This window comes from Triplophysa dalaica, chromosome 17, assembly GCF_015846415.1.
Source record: "Triplophysa dalaica isolate WHDGS20190420 chromosome 17, ASM1584641v1, whole genome shotgun sequence".
NCBI classification, from domain to species: Eukaryota; Metazoa; Chordata; class Actinopteri; order Cypriniformes; family Nemacheilidae; genus Triplophysa; species Triplophysa dalaica.
In genome coordinates this window covers 4458868-4481971 of record NC_079558.1, presented here as the reverse complement: position 1 = coordinate 4481971, position 23104 = coordinate 4458868, and the positions used below count along the sequence as shown (strand labels likewise).

The 23104-nt window shown below is 39.0% G+C and overlaps 1 protein-coding gene across 1 annotated transcript; it reads left to right on the top strand.

The window, feature by feature from the left end:
• The first annotated feature begins 541 nt into the window (after positions 1–541).
• Positions 542–21445, top strand: gpam (glycerol-3-phosphate acyltransferase, mitochondrial). The gene is made up of 21 exons (XM_056771976.1): positions 542–687; positions 7056–7187; positions 8154–8273; positions 8494–8567; positions 9447–9560; positions 9642–9791; positions 10074–10173; positions 10963–11099; positions 11193–11292; positions 12359–12571; positions 12729–12842; positions 12923–13008; positions 13103–13218; positions 15712–15782; positions 15894–16158; positions 16340–16491; positions 17136–17213; positions 17562–17693; positions 18972–19161; positions 20557–20615; positions 20703–21445. The coding sequence occupies exons 2-21, from the start codon at positions 7089–7091 to the stop codon at positions 20817–20819; spliced, it is 2487 nt and encodes an 828-aa protein (XP_056627954.1). The 5' UTR covers positions 542–687; positions 7056–7088; the 3' UTR covers positions 20820–21445.
• The last annotated feature ends 1659 nt before the right edge of the window (positions 21446–23104 follow it).

The window sequence follows — 23104 nt, the reverse complement described above, 5'->3', positions numbered from 1 at the left end:
TCCGATTAACCTCTGTGTTTTGTGCAGATTGAAAATCAAAGCATAAAAGGTAAAAAAAAGATCATTAAAACAATTTAGGTTACATTTTTTATTTTGAAGATCTGATAGCTTTAGTAGGAAGTAATGTGTGTTCTATGGTGGCACGGTTGTTCACTCTTGCCTGGCTCTGAAATGCGGGATACTTGGCATGTGTAGATAGGCTGTCCAAGCTGAAAAATATGCGAACAAGATGTGATTGTCAAAAGCACTGCATCTCAGCTTTGCCCACAACACAGAAACCAGTCAATAATTAAGTGAATGAAGTTGCTCATCTGTGTCAACAAAAAATCTTAAACTGCATAAGGAACTTTTTTATTTGTAGATAAAATATGAATGATGTTTTCCTGTGCCAAACACACCGTGACCAAACAGTGGTTGCAAAAGGGTTCTTAAGCAGATAGTCTTCTTCATGGACAACACTCTTGGCGCAACACTCAGACCCCGTGCAACTACGACCCCTTGTGGCTCTAGAACGCCATTGCATGAAGCAGGCAGAGTAAACTCAGCAGTATCTCTAGTGTGCTTTGGCTGAGTAGTGCACTTCAGCTTGTAGGTTGTGTTGTCGGTTCCCTCAAGGACGAGGGAAGGTTTACAACACGCGAGAGGTCAAATTTAACACCGATGGCGCATCGAAGGCGATTTTTGAAGGTAATTTTCCTCATTGTAGGCTAACGCTGTATTTTACGATTTCATTCAGTTTGACACAATGGCTTAGCATACTAGCATAAGCGGGTCCGTGACTACACTAATGCAATAAAATGAAGGCACTGCACCGGCAAAACCACGCGACTCCAAATTCAAATGCATGATAATGAATTGACCTCGTGCTGGTGTTGATGGAACTAAGTACATTTCATAAGATCCAGGACCGCGGGTGATTAAAAGCATCGCTTTAATGCGGACTACGTGTGTTTTATGCGTGACTTACTACAGTTTGACACACTAGCATGCAGCTAGCCCGAGGACGTCAGCGCGTGTCTTGACAGCAGAGGAGCCTCCTGAGTTCACTTGAAACTGATGATGTAAAATCTTGTATGATCAGGCATTGCCGGTAGATCAGAAAGATTAGATTTGTTTAACAGTTCGTTTTTGAAGACCATTTATCAGACAGGTTAGAGCTTGGTTGTTACTTTGTTAAATCAATGTTTCAAGAACCAATAGTGGAACAGATTAAAGGTGCCACAAGGAATAAGGCCCAGAATTTTGTTATAATTATAGTTTATTAACAGCTGGATAGTTTTTGTTATGCTAATTTATGCCTTTTTTGCTTTCCTGGTGATGCCTTTTTTATTAAGGGAATAGAAATGGAAAAGAATAGTTGAACCTGTCTTTACTAATGTCTTACCTGTCTCATTATTATTATTTGTTGTCTTCTGTTGAATAGCAGAAAAATGTGTAGTTAATGAGGACTGAGTGAAATTTGCATTATTATTAACAAAAATCTTGGATTGAAAATCCAAAAGGCTGAAAATCTTGCTGAAAAGTCCCTATTCACTTTTATCCTATAGAGGAGACAAATAACTCTTCTGTTCAATGGACAAAAGCCACAGTGCTTTGAAAGATGTGACAAAAAGTCATTTTTGGTTTGCCGTCCCTTCAAAAGCATGTTTAATACATGCCATGATTTTTCAAAGGTTTCTGCTTTAACTGCGCCTCATTGTTTAATTTCATTCAATCTGGTTAAGTGTGTCAACATTTGATTGTCTTTGCACTGTGGGTGTTTCTGTTTTGTAGTTCAGATGAACAGATTGCCAGACAGATTAACCCATTGGCCCGCTTTGCTGGTGGATTTAGTCATCAGATTTCATTATGCCTTTATCCTAGTGACTTATACTCGGAAGTGGTGGACAGTAAGGGGCTGTGTCCACCAAGGCTTAGTGCTAGCGTACGGCGTGTTTTTCAAATGTTTCCATTTTTTTGAAAACATAATTTTTTTTGGGTGCTCAGTGCTGGTGCTATGCGTTTTTCCCACGATCAGCGGTGGCATTCGACCGGGCGCCCTGAGTTGAAAATTGCTCAACTGTGGGCAGAAGGATGCACCTACAGCGGGCGTTTTCACCCGCGTCAAAGCGCCTCGGTGGATACAGCCCCATACGAAGTAAATTCACCCCAGTACTGTACTTAAGTACACTTTTTTAGTAGCTGTACTTTACTTGAGTATTATTTTTTCTGAGTTCCTGTGACTTTACCTAACCTACATTTTAGGGATGCACCGATGTATCGGCCGCCGATATTAATCAGCCGATATTGGATTAATTTGACAACGTTGGTTTATTAGGGCCCTTTGATTTCCGTGAAGTGGAAAACACAGGTGGAAAGTAGCAAACATGCCTGAAATTACAGCTGAACAGTTTATGAAATTCAAATTGTGCTATGAATGTCGCTAATGATTATTCAGCTGGTGTTTAAATATGTAATCTGCTTGTTCTACGTGTGATAGACGGTGCGGCCCCGGTGCTAAAAGATGTGAACTGCACGCGGTAATTGGCCGGGATTCATTTATTTTCATTGTGAGCCGGCAAGTAGCTGCGTGGTGCATCTTGGCCGTTCAGAGCATCAAGGAGAGTTGAAATCAGGTCAACATTATGAGCTATGACGCGGTTCGGCGGCAACCAATCGGAACGTAGAAGTCCACCGCTTGAGGGTATTCCAGAAAACGCAGCTCTGTAAACTTTGTTCTACGTCAGAGCGTCCACTAATCTTTCTACAGCTTTGTTGGCAGGGCAGCCAGAGCCTTTTTTGACGCTCTCGACGACAGCTGGCTGAACGCACAGTTACCGCATGCAGTTCATGTCTGGTATCTTTAAGCACCGGGACGGCGCCGTCTATCAGTTTCAACAATTTCCAAATCCAGCGTTAAATCCACCGTTTATGTAACATCCAACACTGAAAAAATGCAGTGAACAAACAAACAAACACACCTCGAACCTCTCTCTCTTTTGCAAGAGTAACGAGCTGCAGATGCAAGCCCACAGCGCAGCCAATCTTGACGCAGCACAGCCAATCTTGATGGTAGATCGGTCTTACTATCGCTCATCGGATTGACTTTACATATTAGGAATAAAAATTACTATGGAAATTCGATGGGGGCAAATTTTGAAGTGAACTACTATCAGTGGTTCACTTCAGTGTAATACCACTGATAGGGTGAGCAACTCTGTGTATTCCATAGGTTGCTTTTGAGGCATAAGGTATACGACAATAAAAAGGACATTTACTTTTAATACTTGAGTACTTTTAAAAGCATGTACTTCTGTACTTGTATTTAAGTACGAATCTGTCTTTACAACTTTTACTTGTAGTGGAGTAAAATTTGTCCGGTAGTATCTGTACTATCACTCAAGTAAGGAAGTTGTGTACTTCGTACTCTTACTGCATCATTTAGATGGAGTCTGCATTTGTTGACAATGTCACTGCCCATTGGTTTGTGGGCAAGTATGATTTGTAACATCAGTTTGACATTTTCAAGTTGTAATTGAACAAAAAACATTTTTAAATTTAAATATCAGAATAAACTTTTGAATGGTTTAAAAATCTGGTTATTTATCATTTTTGCTTTCTGATCAGGTCTGTCTTTTCAGGCTTTGACAATCAACTAGACTCTTTGGAAACACGGCCCTCTCTCTCTCTTCTCCACCCAGAGAGAGATTCTTTCTCATCAGTGTTCTGGTCATCCATTGGTGCAGAACACATCAGACAATGCAGGCAGCGCTTCTCGAGTTCAATGAACTTTCGTTTAGCAGCTGCGCTGTCGCTTGCTGGGCACCTCTCTTCTGTCTTTCTCGCTCTCCGCAGGCTCATTCAGCATGTGCTCCGCATCTTGTTTGGAGTTGGTATTCATTGTTAAAGAGATTATCCTCTGCACCCACTAGCTTGGTTTGCTCCGGTCATTTCACATTTGGCTGTGAAACGTCCAGGATATCAGACTTATAAACTCTTGTAAAGGGCTCTAGACTAACTTTTTGCACTGGTGCGCCTAACTTTTTTTCTTAGGTGCACCAGCACAAAAGTAATGTGCACCCAAATTTTAGACCGCATCGCATTTAACGAATTAAACTGGTTTCACCAATTCACTTTTTTTTAATTGTCCATATAGGCAAAATTTACTTGTAAATGATTAACTAACAATCTGGTCAACAGTGTTCTTTATTTTAAGCACAAATCTACAATAAAGGTAACTTACTAAAAAAGTGTTGGTGCTTAAAGTGCTTTAGTGAACTGACATTTAAACTTAAAAGATCTCAAGATAAATGGACCAGGGCTTGACGTCTCCGTGTCAGAGCATTGCTTATGATTTTCGGACGGATCAGGTCTTAACTTAACATTATTCAGGTAAAAGTTGTCAATTATTATTTTCATCTTCTCTCATCATCCGCGGCTACATCCACTCTGTTTAACTGACGTCATTAGTCTACTCACCTCTCACTGTCTGACTGCAGCACACGCATTTCGGACGTATACACCAGAGGTGGCGCTACACTTCTTTTATTTTCCGACATTTTGACTGACATGCTCGTAAAAAATCCGTCATAATCTATTATAACCCGTCACTATGGTTAGGGTGGTAATTAGTGAGTTTGTGACGTCCGAAAATACGGTACAAAACCTTTTGAAGTAAGGAAAATGCTGCAGGGCACTCTTAAAGAACGAGAGGTCTGCCATTATCACTACACAAGGAAACTAACAAACATTACGGACAACAACTAATAAGTAGTGAAGCAAGTTTTACGTTGTTTATCATGTGCATAGTGTCTGGACTTTTGATCATCCCTTGTATGTTTTGAGATCGTGGTCCGGCTAACGTGAGCAGCGGAGCGGTGATAACTCCTGGTGATGCAGACTGAGAGCTCTGTCATCTCACGAAAACATGGTATAAAACAACTTTGCGTGTAATAGTTCACACAGGACTGTTGGGAAATGTGCATTGATACTCCTTCATTCTTCATGTTATGTGGTTTACTTTAGGTGAATTGTCTCTTTTTCCGTCACTGTTAAAAAAAAATCTGTCAATGTCAGAGAATTTTCGGTTAACGCGACTTCTGTTACACACAAGTACAGGAATATCTGGACCACGGCCAATCAGAGGGGAGTCCGCCCTTCACTATCTCCGATTGGTTTAGACCACGATATGGGGCTAATGTGTGTATATTATTGAATCACAGAGAGACTTTCAGAGTTGCTGAGACTTTTTTCCTTCGAACGGCTGGTCGCACCTGTGCGACCTCTGATCATTTTTAGTCGCACCATTGAAAAATAAGGTCACACTCTTGAGCCCTGTTGTGTATCATACAATAAGCAGAACAAAATATTCAAGCGTGTTTCCGTTTGTGATACACGAGAGGGAAACACGTGACAGCCTCTGTGTGTTCTGCTAAAGACTAAACGGCCCCACTGCAGGTTTTTTAATGCCCTTGTGATTTGCTGATGGAGTGCTTTTAAGTATTGCAGTCACAGAGGTGACAACAAGAAACAATAATAATACTGTACCGCCATAAACCGCTGAGGAAGTGAAAGTCAACACCTTTGACGGGGAGCGCAATTCTTGTTTTGATTCACTTCCTTCTCTCTCTCTGTTTGTGTGACTCCAAAGCTTAGCCAGTCATGTATATTATTAAATGTCACAGTAAATTTCCCGTGTTCCACAATCAACATCTTTGTAGCACAAGAATCTATTTTTAAAAAGATCTCTTTTCATTTCAATAATTTAAGGTCACTCTCAAGAGTTTCATGACCTATTTTTAATATTGGTTGGATAGGTTCTGTTGCATGAATAGAGTCTTGGATGTAGATGATTGTTGCGTCATTGCTTATGATGTGCACCCGTAAGTTGGCACAATCTTTTTTCCACAGCTCGTCTTCCATAAATATGTCCAGGACAGCTGCTGTAGATTGCGTGTTTCATCGGCCCCCTCTTTTCTGGGGGGCTGTAAGCCTTATAACCTGACACCAGACTCATGCACAGGTCAACAAATCAGCCGCTAAACTCATTCGGTTTTGGTAGCTGCTGTTCGCACCAGACATCACGAGGGATGGAGAGGCGTGAGGAACGCTGTGTCCTTCTCTGCTGAATGTTAGGCAACTTTTATGGTTCATGTTCTTCAGGTTTTCATGTAGCTGCTTTCTTTAGCCCAAGGCAGAGCCATTGAGAGAGAGAGAGTCGTGTCAACTCCATTGACTCCAATGGAACAGATAGTGTTCGAAAATATAATTAGTGTTTTCTTAAGCGTAGTATGTTGAAAAGTGTATTCAAAAGATTTCCGGACAGTCTACTATATCCGGCAGAAATTCGAAGTGCAGAACAATGCACACTCTAACGGCTAATATTACTCACAACTCACCACGAGTAGGCGGAGTTTAGTGATGCTCCACTGCATTAACAAAAATTAAATAACTGTGCGTCACTAAATGAATAAATAAAACTAAGTTAACATTACATGTATAACAATCTCCACAATGTTGTCTAGGCAACAACGGCCGCTTCCGTTTCCTGTCAGTATGTCCCAGTGCGGGCATATTGTTTTGCTACACACTATAATGTACATCAGTTTCCATAACAAAAAATGCACATACATTTAGTGCAAAGTATAAGTACACAAATTGGGACGCAGCATCTCTCGGTGGTTCTGGCCCATGGTTGCAAAGTTTAAAAACGTTTACCAGGTTGCGTACTCAAAGTGTGTCAAAGACGCATATTTGTCGTTTACAGATTTACGAATTACCATCCAGCCGTGTCTTTTTACACAATCTCCCACGTCTAAATACCCAGTCAAGTACTGTTTTTTTGTTATTCCTCCTTTTCAAACCATCCGTTCACCTGCTAACCAACTCAGCAGGTCTCACCTGATTTTTAAAACTAGAATTGGGTGGAGAACATCATCCGACATTCCTTGCATTCAGGAGCAACTGAGCTGGAGATGCTTTGCTGAATAGTCAGCACAATGCTTTCTGGCTTTCTGTGGAATATTGTGCCGGCTAGAGGGATGTTTGACCTACTCATCATTTCTTCTGTCCTACAGTTTTATTGTTGATGTTCGGCTTGAAGAGAGGAGATGGATGTCCACATGGTGCTGGGGGGTCAGGATAATGTTCTCCTCGCCAATAATCCTGACGCTGGAAGTGGCAGTCTGAAGCTTCCATGCGATGAGCAGGTGAGTGTAGAGACATTTACAATTAAGCATGGTTTTACTAGAGTAAAGATGTAGTTTTAACAGATTGATTACCATTTGTATTACCACAGTCTTACTGTGGTTTTTGTAGTCAGACCATAGTAAAGAGGTGTGTTGATATTTTTCTGAATGATTTGACTGCACAGTCAATTGATTAAATATCCTAATGAGGGTTTGTGCTCTCATGAATGGGCAAGAACATCCCAAAAACATTGAGTAACTTTTTTGAATTCTTTTGGTATATGTACAGGAAACTACCTTCCTTTATCTCAGTGTTAAGAGCATTGCGTTACCAATGCAAGGTTGTGGGTTCGATCCCAGACATTTATACCTATGTATAAATGTATAGGATAATGAAATGTAAGTCGCTTTGGATAAAAGTGTCTGCCAAATGCTTAAATGAAAATATATTTGTAACATGTTAACTGTAAATGTGATATGGTGTCACCTCAATAACCATAGTTTACTCATTGTATTTGTAGTAAAACTATGGCAACACGAGTAGTAAATCTATAAAAAAAAAACACAGTTCAATTTGTCTGACGATTATTTGGACGATAAATAATTGGGGTTATTATTATCACGATTGTCAAGCAGATTGTTGCGTTTTTCTGGTCGCTTTATTTATTTAATAATTGTCAAAAATTATTTTAGAAATGCATCGATTTATCGGCCAATAATCGGTATTGGTCAATAGAAGCTGTTCTTCACACTTATCAGGGCCGATATCTCAAAAGAGGGGAGGAAATGCAATGAATTTGTGCTCTGTATATAGAAAATGTTAAGACAGATCACCAGTTTGATGATCAATAATAAAAGTCATTATATGAATAAATAATACTCAGAAACTCAATAAAGCTTTCCTAGCTACTCCACTTTTTGTATAATAAAAGTAAAGTTAATATTCCTAAGGGATAAGAATACCTTTGTTACCTTTTTATAATGCAGGAGAGAAGCACCAGCCCATCTGTGTTTTGTTCTGTGACCACCACATGGAAGGAGGGTCTGCTGAACCGGAAAAGACCATTTGTTGGAAGATGCTGTCACTCCTGCACACCCCAGAGTCAGGTTAGTTTCTTCACCGTGTTGTTATTTTGGAAAGGTTTATTGGGATTTTCTATGCACCTAAATACGTTTCACAAAGCAAACATGTCAAATGCGTTTTTTAAGATTTGAAAGCGTTCAACCCGAGACGTCAATCACGATGACCGCATTTCCTACTAAATGTGCATACTGTATTTTCATTAAGAATAATCTGTTCTTTTAACTTGGACATGATGTGTTGCAGGAGAGGCTGTTCAATCCCAGCATCCCCTCACTAGGACTCCGTAATGTGATTTACATCAATGAAACGCACACAAGGTAAATGTCAACTTCTGGCCTGGTGCCGACGAATGCCTGACCACTTTCCTCATTATTTATCATGAGAAAACGTGTTGCTTGGATACACACACTTGACTATTGCATTGTGTAGCATAAAAAAATGATGATACATCATTAATACCTTATTTGTTCAGATGAAGTTACCAACCAAATGTCTCTGTTTACATACGGGAGTGAGATGAAAGGTTGTAGGTGTCTGTGCACTGAGTGGAAAGTCAGGAAATAAATAATTAAGCCTGTTTTTCTGAGGATAATGTGCTGAGATCATGTGACGATGGTGGTCTGAGCTGGGAGTGGACAGTCGATGTCTCTAAGAAGTTAATGAAATAAATTCTCTTGCATATAGACAGTTTCAATGCAACAACATAAACGTTAATGCGCATTCACGCTTTTGTGGCCCAAACTTAGGTTCCAGTACACATCCGCAAAGAAGAGAGTTCCTGTAGATTATTTCTGATAACAAGCAAAAGACATAACAAGAGACACATTAGCTAGCAAGTTAAAAGTATGTCTATCTAGTATTATTGGATTACCAGTAGAAAAAACGTTACTTGGCTCAAATGTTAATGCGACAGTTACACGGCCCAGTCATCTTGTTGGTTATTTAATGAAATTAATATACAATAAAATTTTCAAATACAATATGAATATACATTCATATTAATATAAATTGATTAAAATATAAATAGTTATATTATTAGCGACTGCCCAGACCAGAATTTAACTTTGGGCCAGGCATGCGCGTCCAATAAAACCTTCTATTATTGACTTTATAATGACATCCTTCATTGGTGCGTTTATGGCTTAAATTTCAATTTTTCTAAGCATGCATGGCTCTATTATCTTTGTATTATGTAGACATAGGGGTTGGCTTGCACGGAGGTTGAGTTATGTGCTTTTCGTCCTGGAGAGAGATGTCCAGAAGGACATGTTCGCCCGTAACGTGGTGGACAACGTGCTCAACAACTGCAGGTACCACAAGGCCATTTGGAACAGATGGAATAAAAAAATGTAAATTTCTCAGAACCATGATTCATTGTATTATTGCTTTAGTGTGGAATGCGCTATTATGGAAGTAGCAGTAGAGGCCAGTGGCGTAGATGTCGAGTCAGGAGTGGATCCAAAATCTGCCAGTAAAGTCCGACGGAAAGCCAGAGGATTCCTGCAGGAAATGGTGGCCAATATCTCACCTGCCTTCATCAGGTAGAGTTTTCAGAAATAGGTTTTGTGTCCATAAAGTGAACATCAATGGGGACTAATGCTGATTGGTTACTAACAAAATTTAAATGATCACATGGGTTTGGTTAGGAGTGAACTATTGGTTTCACAGAGCTGTATACCGCACAGAAGCGCTGAATGACCCCAGTTGTGGTTACTGAATTATCTGATGTGAATTGTCAGTCTGACTCTAAATTTAACCAAAATTCTCATGAATAATTTCAAATAAACGTCAGTTCTTCTCTCCTCTTCTTGTGTCCCGTTCAGATTAACAGGATGGGTGTTGTTGAAATTGTTCAATGGATTTTTCTGGAGCATTCAGATCCATAAAGGTCAACTGGACATGGTGAAGAAAGCAGCATCGGAGGTCAGACCCTGTATATATCTGCCAATGCAGATAGACAAGATTCAGGCGACAGATTCACTTGTTGTTTAAAAAACTACAATTTTAAAATTGCACCTTCTTGTGTTGTCAAACAAAAAACAACTGGTGGACAAGCAAAGCATGAAGCTTTTTAAACCTTTTAAACCGGACGTGTCGTCGCGGTCTCGCCAACATATTCTACCAAGCGGTATTCATTTTACCATATCTCTGCAACCATTTGTGCTTCAAAAAAACTTTGCATTGCTTCTTAAAGTAGACAAACTGTGCTTTTGAAAATTGCGATTTGCATGATTTTTTTTAAGATGAAAGGTGTGTGATGTGGGCCTATGCTTGCAATTAGACAGCAACTGCTTCAGACACCAACACATTTGAGTGAAAAGTGCAAAAGAAAAAAATACACCTCGAGAACTGGGGCAAAAAATGCTCATGAATAAAAACTAAGTACATAAGTGACACTAAAAATACTTTTATGCATGTACTACAGTATATTTTTCAAGTGCCAGATTCTTTCAATTTTTTTTATTTTTCTCAATTTAAATTCCATTTACAAACTCACAACACACAGTTATGGTCAATAACCTGAATTTATTTAATGACATTTGTTTTCTGAAAAAAATGATACCTCGCTCATGATGATGCCACATCGCAGATTGTGTTAGATTTTGACATTCAAAAAAACTATGTGAAATGTGCGAAAACAGTCTATTTTGCTTCAGGTCGTAAAGTTAACAGTCTTCTAGAATCTCACTTTCTATCTTCATTGTGTTTCAGTACAACGCTCCACTGGTCTTCCTTCCTGTTCACAAGTCCCACATAGATTACCTGCTCATCACCTTCATCCTCTTTTGTCACAACATCAAAGCTCCTCACATCGCCGCCGGCAACAACCTCAACATCCCCATTTTAAGGTACAAATCAGAGCAACTTTCGGAGAGTGTGATATGCTATTGAAACTTGAAATTGTAAAAAATGTGTATGTATTGTATTTTGCGCTCTATCAGCACTCTCATACGCAAACTTGGAGGTTTCTTTATTCGTCGTAAACTGGATGAGATGGCGGACGGAAAGAAAGACGTGTTGTACAGATCATTATTGCACGCAGTAAGTAGAGTTCTGTTTGAGGTTTTGGAAAGGATAATTAACATATTTTTGAGCTACAAGACAACACAACAGTATTCCTGTAGTTCAGACGGCCTCCTGTAGTACACGTGCCTAGCCCGAAGTTAACTTCTGGTCTGTTTGTTGATCGGTCTGGTTAGTGGGTAACAATATCACTATTTATATTTATCTAATTTGTTTTAATATTTTATTGTATAATAATTGTAAATAAACAATTTGACAATCTTGAATGGGTCGTGTAACTTTGTAGCATTTAGGTTTAGCCAAGTAACGTTTTATCCACTGGTAACTCAAAATAGTTCTGACTAGACATACTTTTAACTTGCTAGCTAATGTAATTTGCTTGTTAGTTCTTTTGCCTCTTATCAGAAATAATCTACAGGGAATCTATTCTTTGTGGATGTGTACTGGAAGTTAAGTTTAGGCCACAAAAGTGAAAACCGTCTTTGAAACTTTTAAACTGTCTATAGAATTGCATTAGCAGCGTAAAGGTTGTAGGTTTGATTCTGAAGGAATGCATATACTGATATAAATTTGCTTTGGATAAAAGCATCTGCCAAAATAAAAGTCCAGTTTAAGGCACTGTTAGACGCTCCGAATAAAACATCTGCTAAACTCATACATGTAAATATGAGTACGGCTGTTATTTGTGAACATGCTGATTATTTATACAGTGTCTATAAGAGGCTGGCGAGTAGAGACGGTGCTGATAGATTACTATTGCATTATTCATGTCGTCTCCTGTTGTGCACCACATTACCACAATAGGCTGCTTTAATTACATAGAGGTTATAAGGACGGGTCATGGCTCTCAATGATTCAAGTAATCACGTGTTGTGTGTTGACTTCACAAAATAATATTGCGGGATGTTATTTAAAGTAATGTCTTGAGTAAGGGAGATTCTGTCTGAGAAAGAATGTCATCTTGAGGGTATTTTACAGTGCCCACTGCCCAGTTATTTAACTCATCAGATTTCATTCAGATTGAAATCTTATCACTTTGGTTAAAAATTATAATATAAATAATTTGCCAATCTGTCTCTTTCAGTACACAGATGAGTTGTTGCGTCAGCAGCAGTTTCTGGAGGTGTATTTGGAGGGCACGCGCTCTCGCAGCGGGAAGCCATCTCCAGCTCGTGCTGGCATGCTGTCCATAGTGGTGGACACACTTTGTACCGGCAGCATCCCTGATGTTCTAATCGTGCCCGTTGGCATCTCATATGACCGCATTATTGAGGGAAACTACAACAGCGAACAGCTGGTAGGATCCACCGTGCCAAATTCACCTTCAAGTTGACTTTGTTGAGGCCATCAATTAAGATTATTACCTGATGTACAAGTATTCACAATACTCCAGCAATGTCTTAAAAAACACAATTTTCTCGAGATCTTTCTTAACGGTTTACAATTTTCCTCAGGGGAAACCGAAGAAGAATGAGAGTCTGTGGGGCGTGGCCTGCGGCGTGTTCAGAATGCTCCGGAAGAACTACGGCTGTGTGCGTGTGGATTTCACCCAGCCCTTCTCCCTAAAGGTTAGAACAGTTTGTCGGCTTCGTAACTTCATAAAAAGTACAACAGATCTCTTTACTAACACTTGGATCCTGTGCTGCAGGAGTACCTGGAAACCCAACGCTCCCGGCATCTCCAAACCACCCTGACCCTGGAGCAGATCCTTCTTCCCACCATCATCGCCGCACAGTACGACCAACACTCAATCACGTAGACTGGTGTTTATTAGTATGTAGAAGAATGCGTGTGGTTAATGGGAATTTGTTTGTCTGTTTCTGTGCAGGCCTGATCATGCTGTTTTGAATGGAGAAGATGGAGATCATCTGAACTTCAGAGACCTGTCAGATGAGCCCTGGAGGAGGCAGGTTATCGCTAACCTAGCCAAGCACGTACTCTTCAGTAAGAGACACTTGAGAGTCATGAAACATGCGGGGTTGTAGGCAGTGGGTGGTTTTTAAATGAGAGGGGTCAAGGGGGTGAGATTTTCGGTCAATATTGATCTTACCTGACAGTGTACTGCCTAGAAAACGTCCTTGTCATGATGTCCTGTCACATAAAGCCAAAATATGAAAACAAGGGCACAATTTTAAAGTCCCTTATCACCACACGGCAACTGGGGGACTCTCCAAAAACTGGAAAACCTGTTTTGGTGATATTTTACCATTAAGAACAGGCATTATATTTTTGGGTTAAAACAACAGTTTTTTTTAAGATGGTTAAAGATTTTTCTGAATGTAAGATTAGGGCTGGGCGAATAAATGGTATCGATATTTATCGACGGTACAACATTGTCGATAACAATATAAAAAATTTGGATATAGCGCTAGATCATTTCCTTAAAATGTGCGCGCCCATGTCGTCTGAAGATCGTCTACAACAGCCTACAAGATGTTTTGTTACATGAGCGTGCTACAATTGACAAGCAAACAACCAATAAGATCTAATTTGCGGGTTGCGTGGGTTGAGTCTCAGTTTGGTTGCGTCATCGCCATGATGACATAAAAACACGTGCAAGATGAGTGACGTGCCTGCCGTCAGCGAGGAAATTGTGCTCGCCAGTGTGGGAGTTTTTTTGGTTTCTAATCTTCTGAACATCATCAGAAGAACGTAGTGTGCAAGCTATGTAAAAAAAATCCTAAGCAGGGAAACGCAAGCAATTTATTTCACCATTTAAACTGCTGCCACCCATTGGAATATACAGCATGTCGCCCATCTACCTTAAGTCAACAAACAACCCACAAGCAGTCCACGATGGAGACGTACTCGGTAACAATGCCATATGATAAATATTCCAAGCAATATAATGACATAACCCATGCAATGGTGTACTTTATTGCAAAAGAAATGCTGCCGTTCAGCATGGTGGAGAAGTCAGGCTTTTGTTTACTGTTATAAAGGTTTTTTAGTTTTACTTATTACAGATGCTGTTGATGATCTACCTCAAAGTTTGCCTTGATTGTTCCATGTTTACATTAAATTGAAGTGAAAACATTTTGTAACATTTTAAGTTGTAAATTTTCAAGTAATATAAGTAGAGTAAGACATAAAGAAGATATTTTGTTGAAAAAAAACAAATTTTATTTGTTGTATGCCTTAAAAATGTGGGTCAGTTAAAATACAGTGGTTAAATACAAACTGTTCTGTTCTACTTGTCATTTTTACTTAAAAACAAAAGGTCAATAATTATCGATATGGATTGATATGAATCATCATATCGTTGATATATTTTTTAGCCATATCGCCCAGCCCAATGTAAGATACATTTTCTAACCAAAGCGCATTTCTTTGCATTTTTTTCAAACGGTTTCCTCCTGATATTCTCATTACTGTAATGCATCCAGATTTGTCACTTTTGTTTCTGAGACAGTACTTTGAACTTTTACATTAAAATTGTTCAGCTTTTACATCAAATTAGCATAATATTTATAATCATAATTATCTGCTCAAGATGACAATGCAAAATCCCCTTAAGGGGATAGTTCACCCAAAAATGAAAATTGCCATTATTTATTCACCTTTTTGTTATTTCCAACCAGTACTTTTTGTCTGCAAAAAAGGTATTTTGATATTGGTAACCGAACAACAGCGGAACCCATTAACTTCTATTGTATAGACACAATAGTCCATGGGTACCACCGTTGTTCCGTTACTAACATTCTTCAAAATATCTTCTTTGGTGTTCTGCAGGAAAAAAAAGTCACACAGGTTTGGAATGACAAGAGGCTGACTAAATTATGACAAAGTTCACCCAAAAAATGAAAATTACATGTTGTCTTTTAGCAGGCGCTTTTATCCAAAGCAAATTACAAATGAGCTAAATTACACTTCAAAGATCCTAAATGGGCTTCATTTTTGAATGGATGAAAAAAAAAAGTTTTTGTTTACTGTAAATGTGAAATATGAAGATATTTGTGGATATTGTTGTTATAGGTCATTCACATTGTTCTTTGTTTGAACGCCCCCTGCTGTAGATACTTCAATTGAGAAGTAATGTTCAGAGAATCTTTGCAGCTTGCTTTTAAATATTTAACATTGATAAGCTTTAAACACAACCCAATTTTTGCTCAACCATGCACTTTAATGTAATTTTTAGGACGTGCTGTTATACATTTATATAGTGTCTTTATATTTCCCTTCTTTTGTGTATTTAAATGGATAGTTCACCTTAAAAGGTTTGATGCCAGATTCTCGCATCATTTACTTATCCTCATGTCAGTACAACCTTTTCTGCAGACCACAAAATGAGTCGAAGTATAACAATTGTCTTCATATCTTGTACTACTGTATATGCAAAGTCAACATCTGATGTATTTGGTTGAACTGTTCCTTTATATTACTGTTACCACATCTCTCTCTGTCTGTCAATCTGATCATGATGTTTGTTTCTCATAGCCGCCAATAAATCATCCGCCATCATGTCTACTCACATCGTGGCCTGTCTCCTCCTGTACCGACACAGACAGGTAAGGCCAGACTTCACGTAGCACATCTGTAGGAATACTGTATGCAAATGTAGCCTGTTTACTGCTTCTGCTGATGCGCTATTGTGACCAATGGTTATCTAAACCGGACAGGGTGTGCTGCTGTCTAAACTGGTGGAGAATTTTTTCAATGTGAAGGAAGAGATCCTATCGCGGGACTTCGACCTGGGATTTTCTGGGAACTCGGAGGACGTGGTGATGCACGCGCTCAGTCTTCTGGGAAACTGCGTCAACGTCACCAGCACAAACAAAAACACAGAGTTCATCATCGCCCCTAGCAACACCGTTCCCGCTCTCTTTGAGCTCAATTTCTACAGCAATGGCCTTTTTCACGTCTTCATCGCCGATGCCATTATAGGTAAACGCCTCAGAGTCCTAATGCTCAGGATGCTATGTTCATAAATATCTGTCTGCATGGACTAATGTTTAAAAAATAGTGCTGAACCTTAAACATGCTTCCAAGCTAAAAAAAAATATTTCTGATCCATCTTGTAAGTACTAATAGTAATACATATGTGAGATGTTTGTTTCTTTGCTAGCTTGCAGTGCGCTGGCCCTTCTGAGAGAACAAGCTGCAATGACTCCAGGAGGGGAGCAGAGTTTCTCCTCCACGCTGCTCAGTCAGGAGAGGCTGATCCGCAGAGGTGCTGGACTAGCACACTTTCTGTCCAATGAGGTGGCACTGGCACTGGTAAGACTTTGAAACGCTATACTATAGACAACAGCACCATCTAGTGGTGATTTCCCAAGAAGTGTTTAATGGGTAGTGATGCACGGATGGCGGTTAAATCCGCAGGCGCTGCTGATGATCCACAGGTCGGGTGAGTCGGGTAATAAAAAAATACATTCAGATTTATGTGGATGATACCATATACAATATTAACAACATTTCTCTAAAAATACGAATGTGTTTTAAATGTATTTTTCATCAGGCCCTAATTTGCAGTAATTTAAAAGAAATGCGATATAGGCGGTCTATTTCTTAAAGCAGAAATGGAGTCAAAACAGATCTGAGAGAAATTAAAAACAAAACAAAAGGTAGGAAAGAAAAGCACCGTGTGGGAGTGTTTTAGCGAAGTGGTTAACAAATATGAATCAAGTACTGGGTATGTAATATGCCATGTTTTAAAATATGAAACATGCATGTTGTAAATGGTTGTTTAACATAACATCTTAAAATCATATATATAAATAATATGATATATAAATACCACATATACTGTAAAGACAGCCTACGTCTTCAACCACTAGAATGTGCAATTCTAGAAAGTGATTAAAACACCAACCGCTGACAGTTATTTAAGAAACTATCGGTTTTGTCTTTTCTCTCTATAGCCTTGCCAGACTTTATACCAGGTCTTACATGATGCTGTTACCAGATTAATCGAGTATGGTGTGCTGATTGTGGCTGAGGTGAGTGGAAATTATTCTGAGAAATCTGTGGAAGGAATAAATTGTAAAGGATGGGGGATTTCCTCACGCTCTCTTATTACAGTTTGACTTGTAAAGGTTTCATTTATTCATTGGTCTACGTACGTTGGTCATAAAGTTTGCAATGTCACTGTTTAGCGATTATCAGACTCAAATTCCCTGTGGTCAGAGCTCGCGTTAACCGAAAATTCTCTGTCATTGATGGATTTTTATTACCAGTTACAGAAAGATCTGAAGGCCATTTTTCATATTGACGGATTAAAATGAGGGCAGTTTGTAATGCCCCTTTTTGTTGAAAATTGGAAAAATTGTGTTTTGGTGTTTATTTAGGAGGACCAGGAGGAGTTAAGCCCATCTGAGGAGCCTTGGCCGAAGAAGTTTCCGGAGGCTCTTACCTGGCGAAGCGATGAGGAGGATGAAGACAGTGACTTTGGAGATGAACAGAGAGACCGCTACCTGAAGGTCAACCATAAACATCCTCAGAATTCATTAAATTATTGGTGTACTCTCAGTTTTTTCTGGGGGGGGGTTTAGCCCAAATTGTTAAAGCTAAAAAATAATATGTAACTAAGTACCAGAAATATTGTCAGTATTATACAGAATGAAACAAAAATGCTGTCCGGCCGATTTCTCACCAAAACCCACATGACACTCCGAAATAGCTGCTAAATACTCTTTTATGTTGGATAAAGCTTTCCCTTTATCATTTAGCAGATCCTATCGGAAGAACAAAATGTCCCTTACTGTGCACTGAAAAGGGAAAATATGATTCGGCTCACACCACTCTCAAAGACTCGCCATTTATTGCTATATTATTGCGAGTAGAGGGGTCTCTTGCACTCTGGGTAGTGTGACCGCCGAAGGCAGACCAGCCGCATTCAAATTCCATCTCTCAAGGGCAAAGGGCTATCCTGTCCGGGTGAGGATGGTAAATTTCTCCCCCTGCCTGCGAAAGGAGGTCCCTCTGTGGAGGGAGGGGCCTCTGTTGACCTGCCAACAGTTGAACTCATTTCTGTTGACAATCAGTGTCAACACTAGACCTTGCCCTTTCCCCCAGTCTAGAGTGGGGGAAATTAGACACAGAGAGGGGAATGCATACAGAAGTAAATGTGACTAAGCTTGGGCTAACCGAGCAGCGCATTTTCGACCTTTACCAAGAAAACCCCCTGGGGAGATGTATCTATTAACTGTCGGGGGATTTCCCCTGGACAGCAAGTCCGTTCTCCGGTTTAAAATTCTCTGAATGTGAGATGTAAAAGCCGATACAATCAGTTTCTCTGCCAACTGATGAAGCTGCAGGGACTGTGTGCCTCTATGTAGGTTGATGCAAGCAACCAAAGCACATAAAGCTGCACGATCTCGATTAAAACAACCACACAATCTCAGTAATGAAATGAACGATTCTTCTTTATCTATTAACATACACCTTCGAATAAAATCATAACACTTCAATCTGTGCTGGTGCTGCCGTAGAAGCAGAGAAAGCCTTATCTTCAGATATTAAACCACTTTGTCTTTTAAACCACACACTATCATATGTTTGTGTCAAATGATCACAGCAGTACTGGCATTAAAGCAGGGGGTCGCAAACCTGATAAGTTGCCCAACATTTCGTGTTTTCAGGTTATATTAAATGATTTACAGGTGATAATACTGTGTTATGTATGTAAACGTGGACGAATGTCAAAAATTGATTTTCTAGATGTGAAATATTTGACTCCGTGCACATTTTGCTTGTAGGTGAGCCTATCTGCCGAGCACCAGGAATTTTTTCTTTTCCTGCAGAGGATATTGGCTCCGGTACTGGAGGCGTACAGTGGTGCGGCTATCTTCATCCACAGTCTTAGCTCACCTGTTACAGAGAGAGAATATACTCACCAGCTTTTCCAATATCTCTTGACACGCACAGAGAAAGGAGTGGCGGCATATGGTAAGTAACCTCCTTCACACAAAAAAGGACTTTCACTACTCGTGCACGAAAATATCTGAACATCATTTTCTTTCAAACACCCACACAATTCCATGCTGGGCTCATTTGAGGATAGTTTTGCGCTGTTGAGGTCTAGCGAGAAGTTTATATTGGACTAGTCCTATTTTTACTAGTCTGACTGCGTAACGTTTTTTTTAATGAAACAATTTTTCAATTTGAATGATTCATTTTAAAATGTAATCAAATCCATTATACTGTATTATACCATTTTTTGAAAAACATTATACAGTTGTGCTCAAAAGTTTACACACCCCTTGCAGAATCTAGAAAAGCTGAAACATTTGGAAGAATAAGGGGATTTTTGAAAATTAAGGTTTATTTTTATTTTACTCCTGCTGTGATAAAGTTATTTCATTAAAGAGATGTTAACATAAAGTTCACACTGAAGAATAATAACAGAATTTCTCAAAATAGCCCTGTGCAAAAGTTTACATACCCCTGGTTCTTAATACTGTATGATGTAACCTAAACAATCAATGACAGTTTTTATGTTTAGTCATAGTTGTTTAAGGGTTACTTGTTTGTCATGAGTCACTAGACTCTCCAATGATCTTCAAAACAATCACCCAGGTCCTCCACAATTTTTGCTTTTTCAGCATTTCTGGATATTTGACTCATGTCCAGAAGTAACTGTATGATGCTGAGATTCCTCTTTTTACATTGAGGACGATCAAGAAACTAAACAACATACAGTACATACATTTAGGCAACATACAGTATTTGAGAAATTCTGTTATTATTCTTTAGTGTGAACTTTGTTAACATCTCTTAGTGAAATAACTTGCTCAGGGCAGGACTAAATGAAAAATATACCTTAATTTTCAAAAATCCTCTTATTTTTCCAAATGTTTCATCTTATTCCAGATTTTGCAAGGGGTATGTTAACTTTTGGGCACAACTATATCTTACAAATGTTTAAGTTAAAACTTTCTTAAATTTCCATACACAGCCGACAGATATAAAAACAAAATAGAAAATGACCACGATTAAACCAAATCATCCTTTTCTGCACTGTGATCGCTGTCACTTCAATGTATTTTTCTCTTTTTATTTATTTATTTATTCTTCTCGGTAAGGCCGATTCCAACAAATGTTTCACTTTAGGCACGTGACTCTTCCTGCTCTGTGCGAATCGCATTGCAAACAAATAGGAACAGGGCGTTAGATGTGGCGTACTTCATATTGTCCAGCACAACCCCACTAATTTGTTTAGAAACACAGATCAATAATTTTGATTTCAGTACACATTGTATATAAATGCGGTTCTTTCATTGTTTTTTTTTCTTAGTATTATTATTACATTATTAACACCATTATTTTGTATGTGTTGTCTAGGAGAGAGTGCCACGCACTACCTTGTAAAGAACACAGTGAAAACATTCAAAGAGCTCGGGGTGAGAAGACTGATCGTTTCTATCACCTCATTTTCTGGAGAATTTTCTGTGTATGTTTAAAGTAATCACGTGACTTGTGATCCACAGGTGCTAAAAGAGAGACGGGAGGGCAGCGTGTGTCGCATTGAGCTGAGCAGCGCTTTCTTTCCTCAGGCTAACAGAAACAAACTCCTGCAATACATTCTGGGTTTCTGCCTGTTGTGAGCAATGGGCTGGAACTACCAACACATCACCCATCTCTCCTATCCCTCTGCCACCCAACTCAAGGGCTTCTTATAGGCTAGTCATGACTGTCAAAGGTGCTATTCTAAGGAAAGCTTTACCTGGAAGTGCCTTCACTAAACACCTCATATTAGACTTGAATCAGTCTTTCCGTCACTGTAGAGCTTCCCAGTTATGCAGAACTCAATACTCGACGACTGTAGGTCATTTTCTGTAATAGAAGCTTCAACTCACAATGATGGTGGGTTAGTGTACTACTTGTGCCAGTGAAAGCTCTTGGTTTTCAGCTGAATCTCGTCCCCTCTGCATTTTGAGGTGATGATTCACCCCAAAATGAACTATCAAGCCTATACGACTTTGTTTCTTCCGCAGAACACAAAAGATGATGTTTGGAAACATTTTTTGTTAACCTGCACCGGTTTTGTGTCAATACAATAGCGACAAAAGTTATTGGTGCCGGCACTATCCAGCTACCAACTTTCTTATAAATATTTTCATTCTTGTTCTGCAGAAGAATGTAAGTCAAACAGGTTTGAAATGAACAGAGAATGAATAAAAAATGACTGAATTTTTTTGGGGGGGTTCACTTTTTAAACTAATTGCCTTTAGTGTTAAAGGGATAGTTCAGCCAAAAACTCCCATTTGAAGTTTATTCACTCACCCTCAGGCCATCCGAGATGTAGGTGACATTTTTTCTTGAATAGAACCATAAAGAAGATTGTTTGGTAAATCCGCAGCCCTCTCTGCTTCATATAATGGGTGTCTATGGGGTCCACCGTTCTAAGAGTTCCTAAGGCACATAATTCCAAAAAGTGGCTCCTGGCGACATGTTGACGTTTCGTGAAATGACTCTAAAATGACTTTATTTTCGTAAATTTGAACGTCATTTTTAATAATATTAGCCATACTGTACAGCCTCAACACTCCCTTTCTGCAGGTGGTGCTAAACATACCAGATGCAGGTATGCGTCTGGTATCAAACGATTTGCTTCACCAAACATGTCGCCAGGAGCCACTTCTTGGAATTATGTGCTTTAGGAATTCTTAGACAGGCGGACCCCATAGACTCCCATTATATGAAGCAGAGAGGGCTGCGGATTTACCAAACAATCTTCCTTAAGGTTCTAAGCAAGAAAAATGTCACCTACATCTCGGATGGCCCGAGGGTGAGTGAATAAACTGCAAATTGCATTTTTTTGACGGAACTATCCCTTTAACAAAAATAATTCACGAAGGTGAGGTCTGATGAAATGAAATGAAAAATCCTCATATAAGAGTTGTATGGTTTTGTAATGACGTAAGGGGTCATTTTATTTTTGGCGGAACTATTCCTTAAAAAAATAGGGCATTTATTTTTAATTCACTAACATTGGTGGAGCATTTAAAGATGATCGTATTCTAGCAAATGCTGTAAATGAACTTGGGATGACTGCACAGACTACTGCGTCTAAACTGTTGATAACAGGCATGTGAAGAGCAGAAAATAATGATTTATTCTGAATGTTGTGCAACAGCTACTTCAAGTTTTGGTGAGGCTGAGTGTTGTTACTGAGAAGTTTGAGTGGATTTTACAGATTTTATCACTTCTCATGTGTAATAATGGTGATCCTTGAGGGATCTAGTTACTGTCAAGTTCTTGTGAAATACAAAGCAAATAATATATAACTGTAATGGTCTTAGCAGGCCCGAAGTATCATGTGTGCATCTACAGGGGGAATTAAGCACGTTAATTTCCTCCTTTGGATTTACTGTTATATTTTGTTTTAGTGTTAAGATCCTCATGAATTTTCTGTACATTTTCGAGCGTGTGTGCATGTGTGTACCTTGTCTGTCGTGTATTAAACCGTATTTATGCCACAAGTCTGTCTCAAATCGCACATGGAAGCAAGAAAGCAGATGAAAGGTACGATGTGTTATATCCACAGTTGAAAGTGCAATGTTGTATTTGTTATAGTTGTCTAAAAATGTTCTTCATACGGTATTCTTCTTTCATATTCTTGAAAAGAATACTTTTAAAAACCTTGAAAGTTTACCGTATGATTATCTCCGAAGAAAGATTGAATGATATGATTGAAACTATATGATGGCCATGAAAATTAACTTTTAACACCCATTTTTTAAATGAACATCAGTTGTCTTCCCATTAATATTTTTGTTATATGATGTTGGAAAAAACAATTCTGTTGATTTGCAGTATTCTGTCTGTTTGTATTCTGACAGTATTCTGCTGGAAAGTCATTTACCCTTTGTTTTTAATAAGGGTCTTG

Bases quoted from the DNA above. Each gene is read 5' to 3' on its own strand.
- gpam (XM_056771976.1), top strand. From the start codon at position 7,089: ATGGATGTCCACATGGTGCTGGGGGGTCAGGATAATGTTCTCCTCGCC. The intron at 16,159-16,339 runs GTAAACGCCTCA...TTTCTTTGCTAG, and splicing joins CATCGCCGATGCCATTATAG to CTTGCAGTGCGCTGGCCCTT. The intron at 17,694-18,971 runs GTCAACCATAAA...TTTTGCTTGTAG, and splicing joins AGAGAGACCGCTACCTGAAG to GTGAGCCTATCTGCCGAGCA.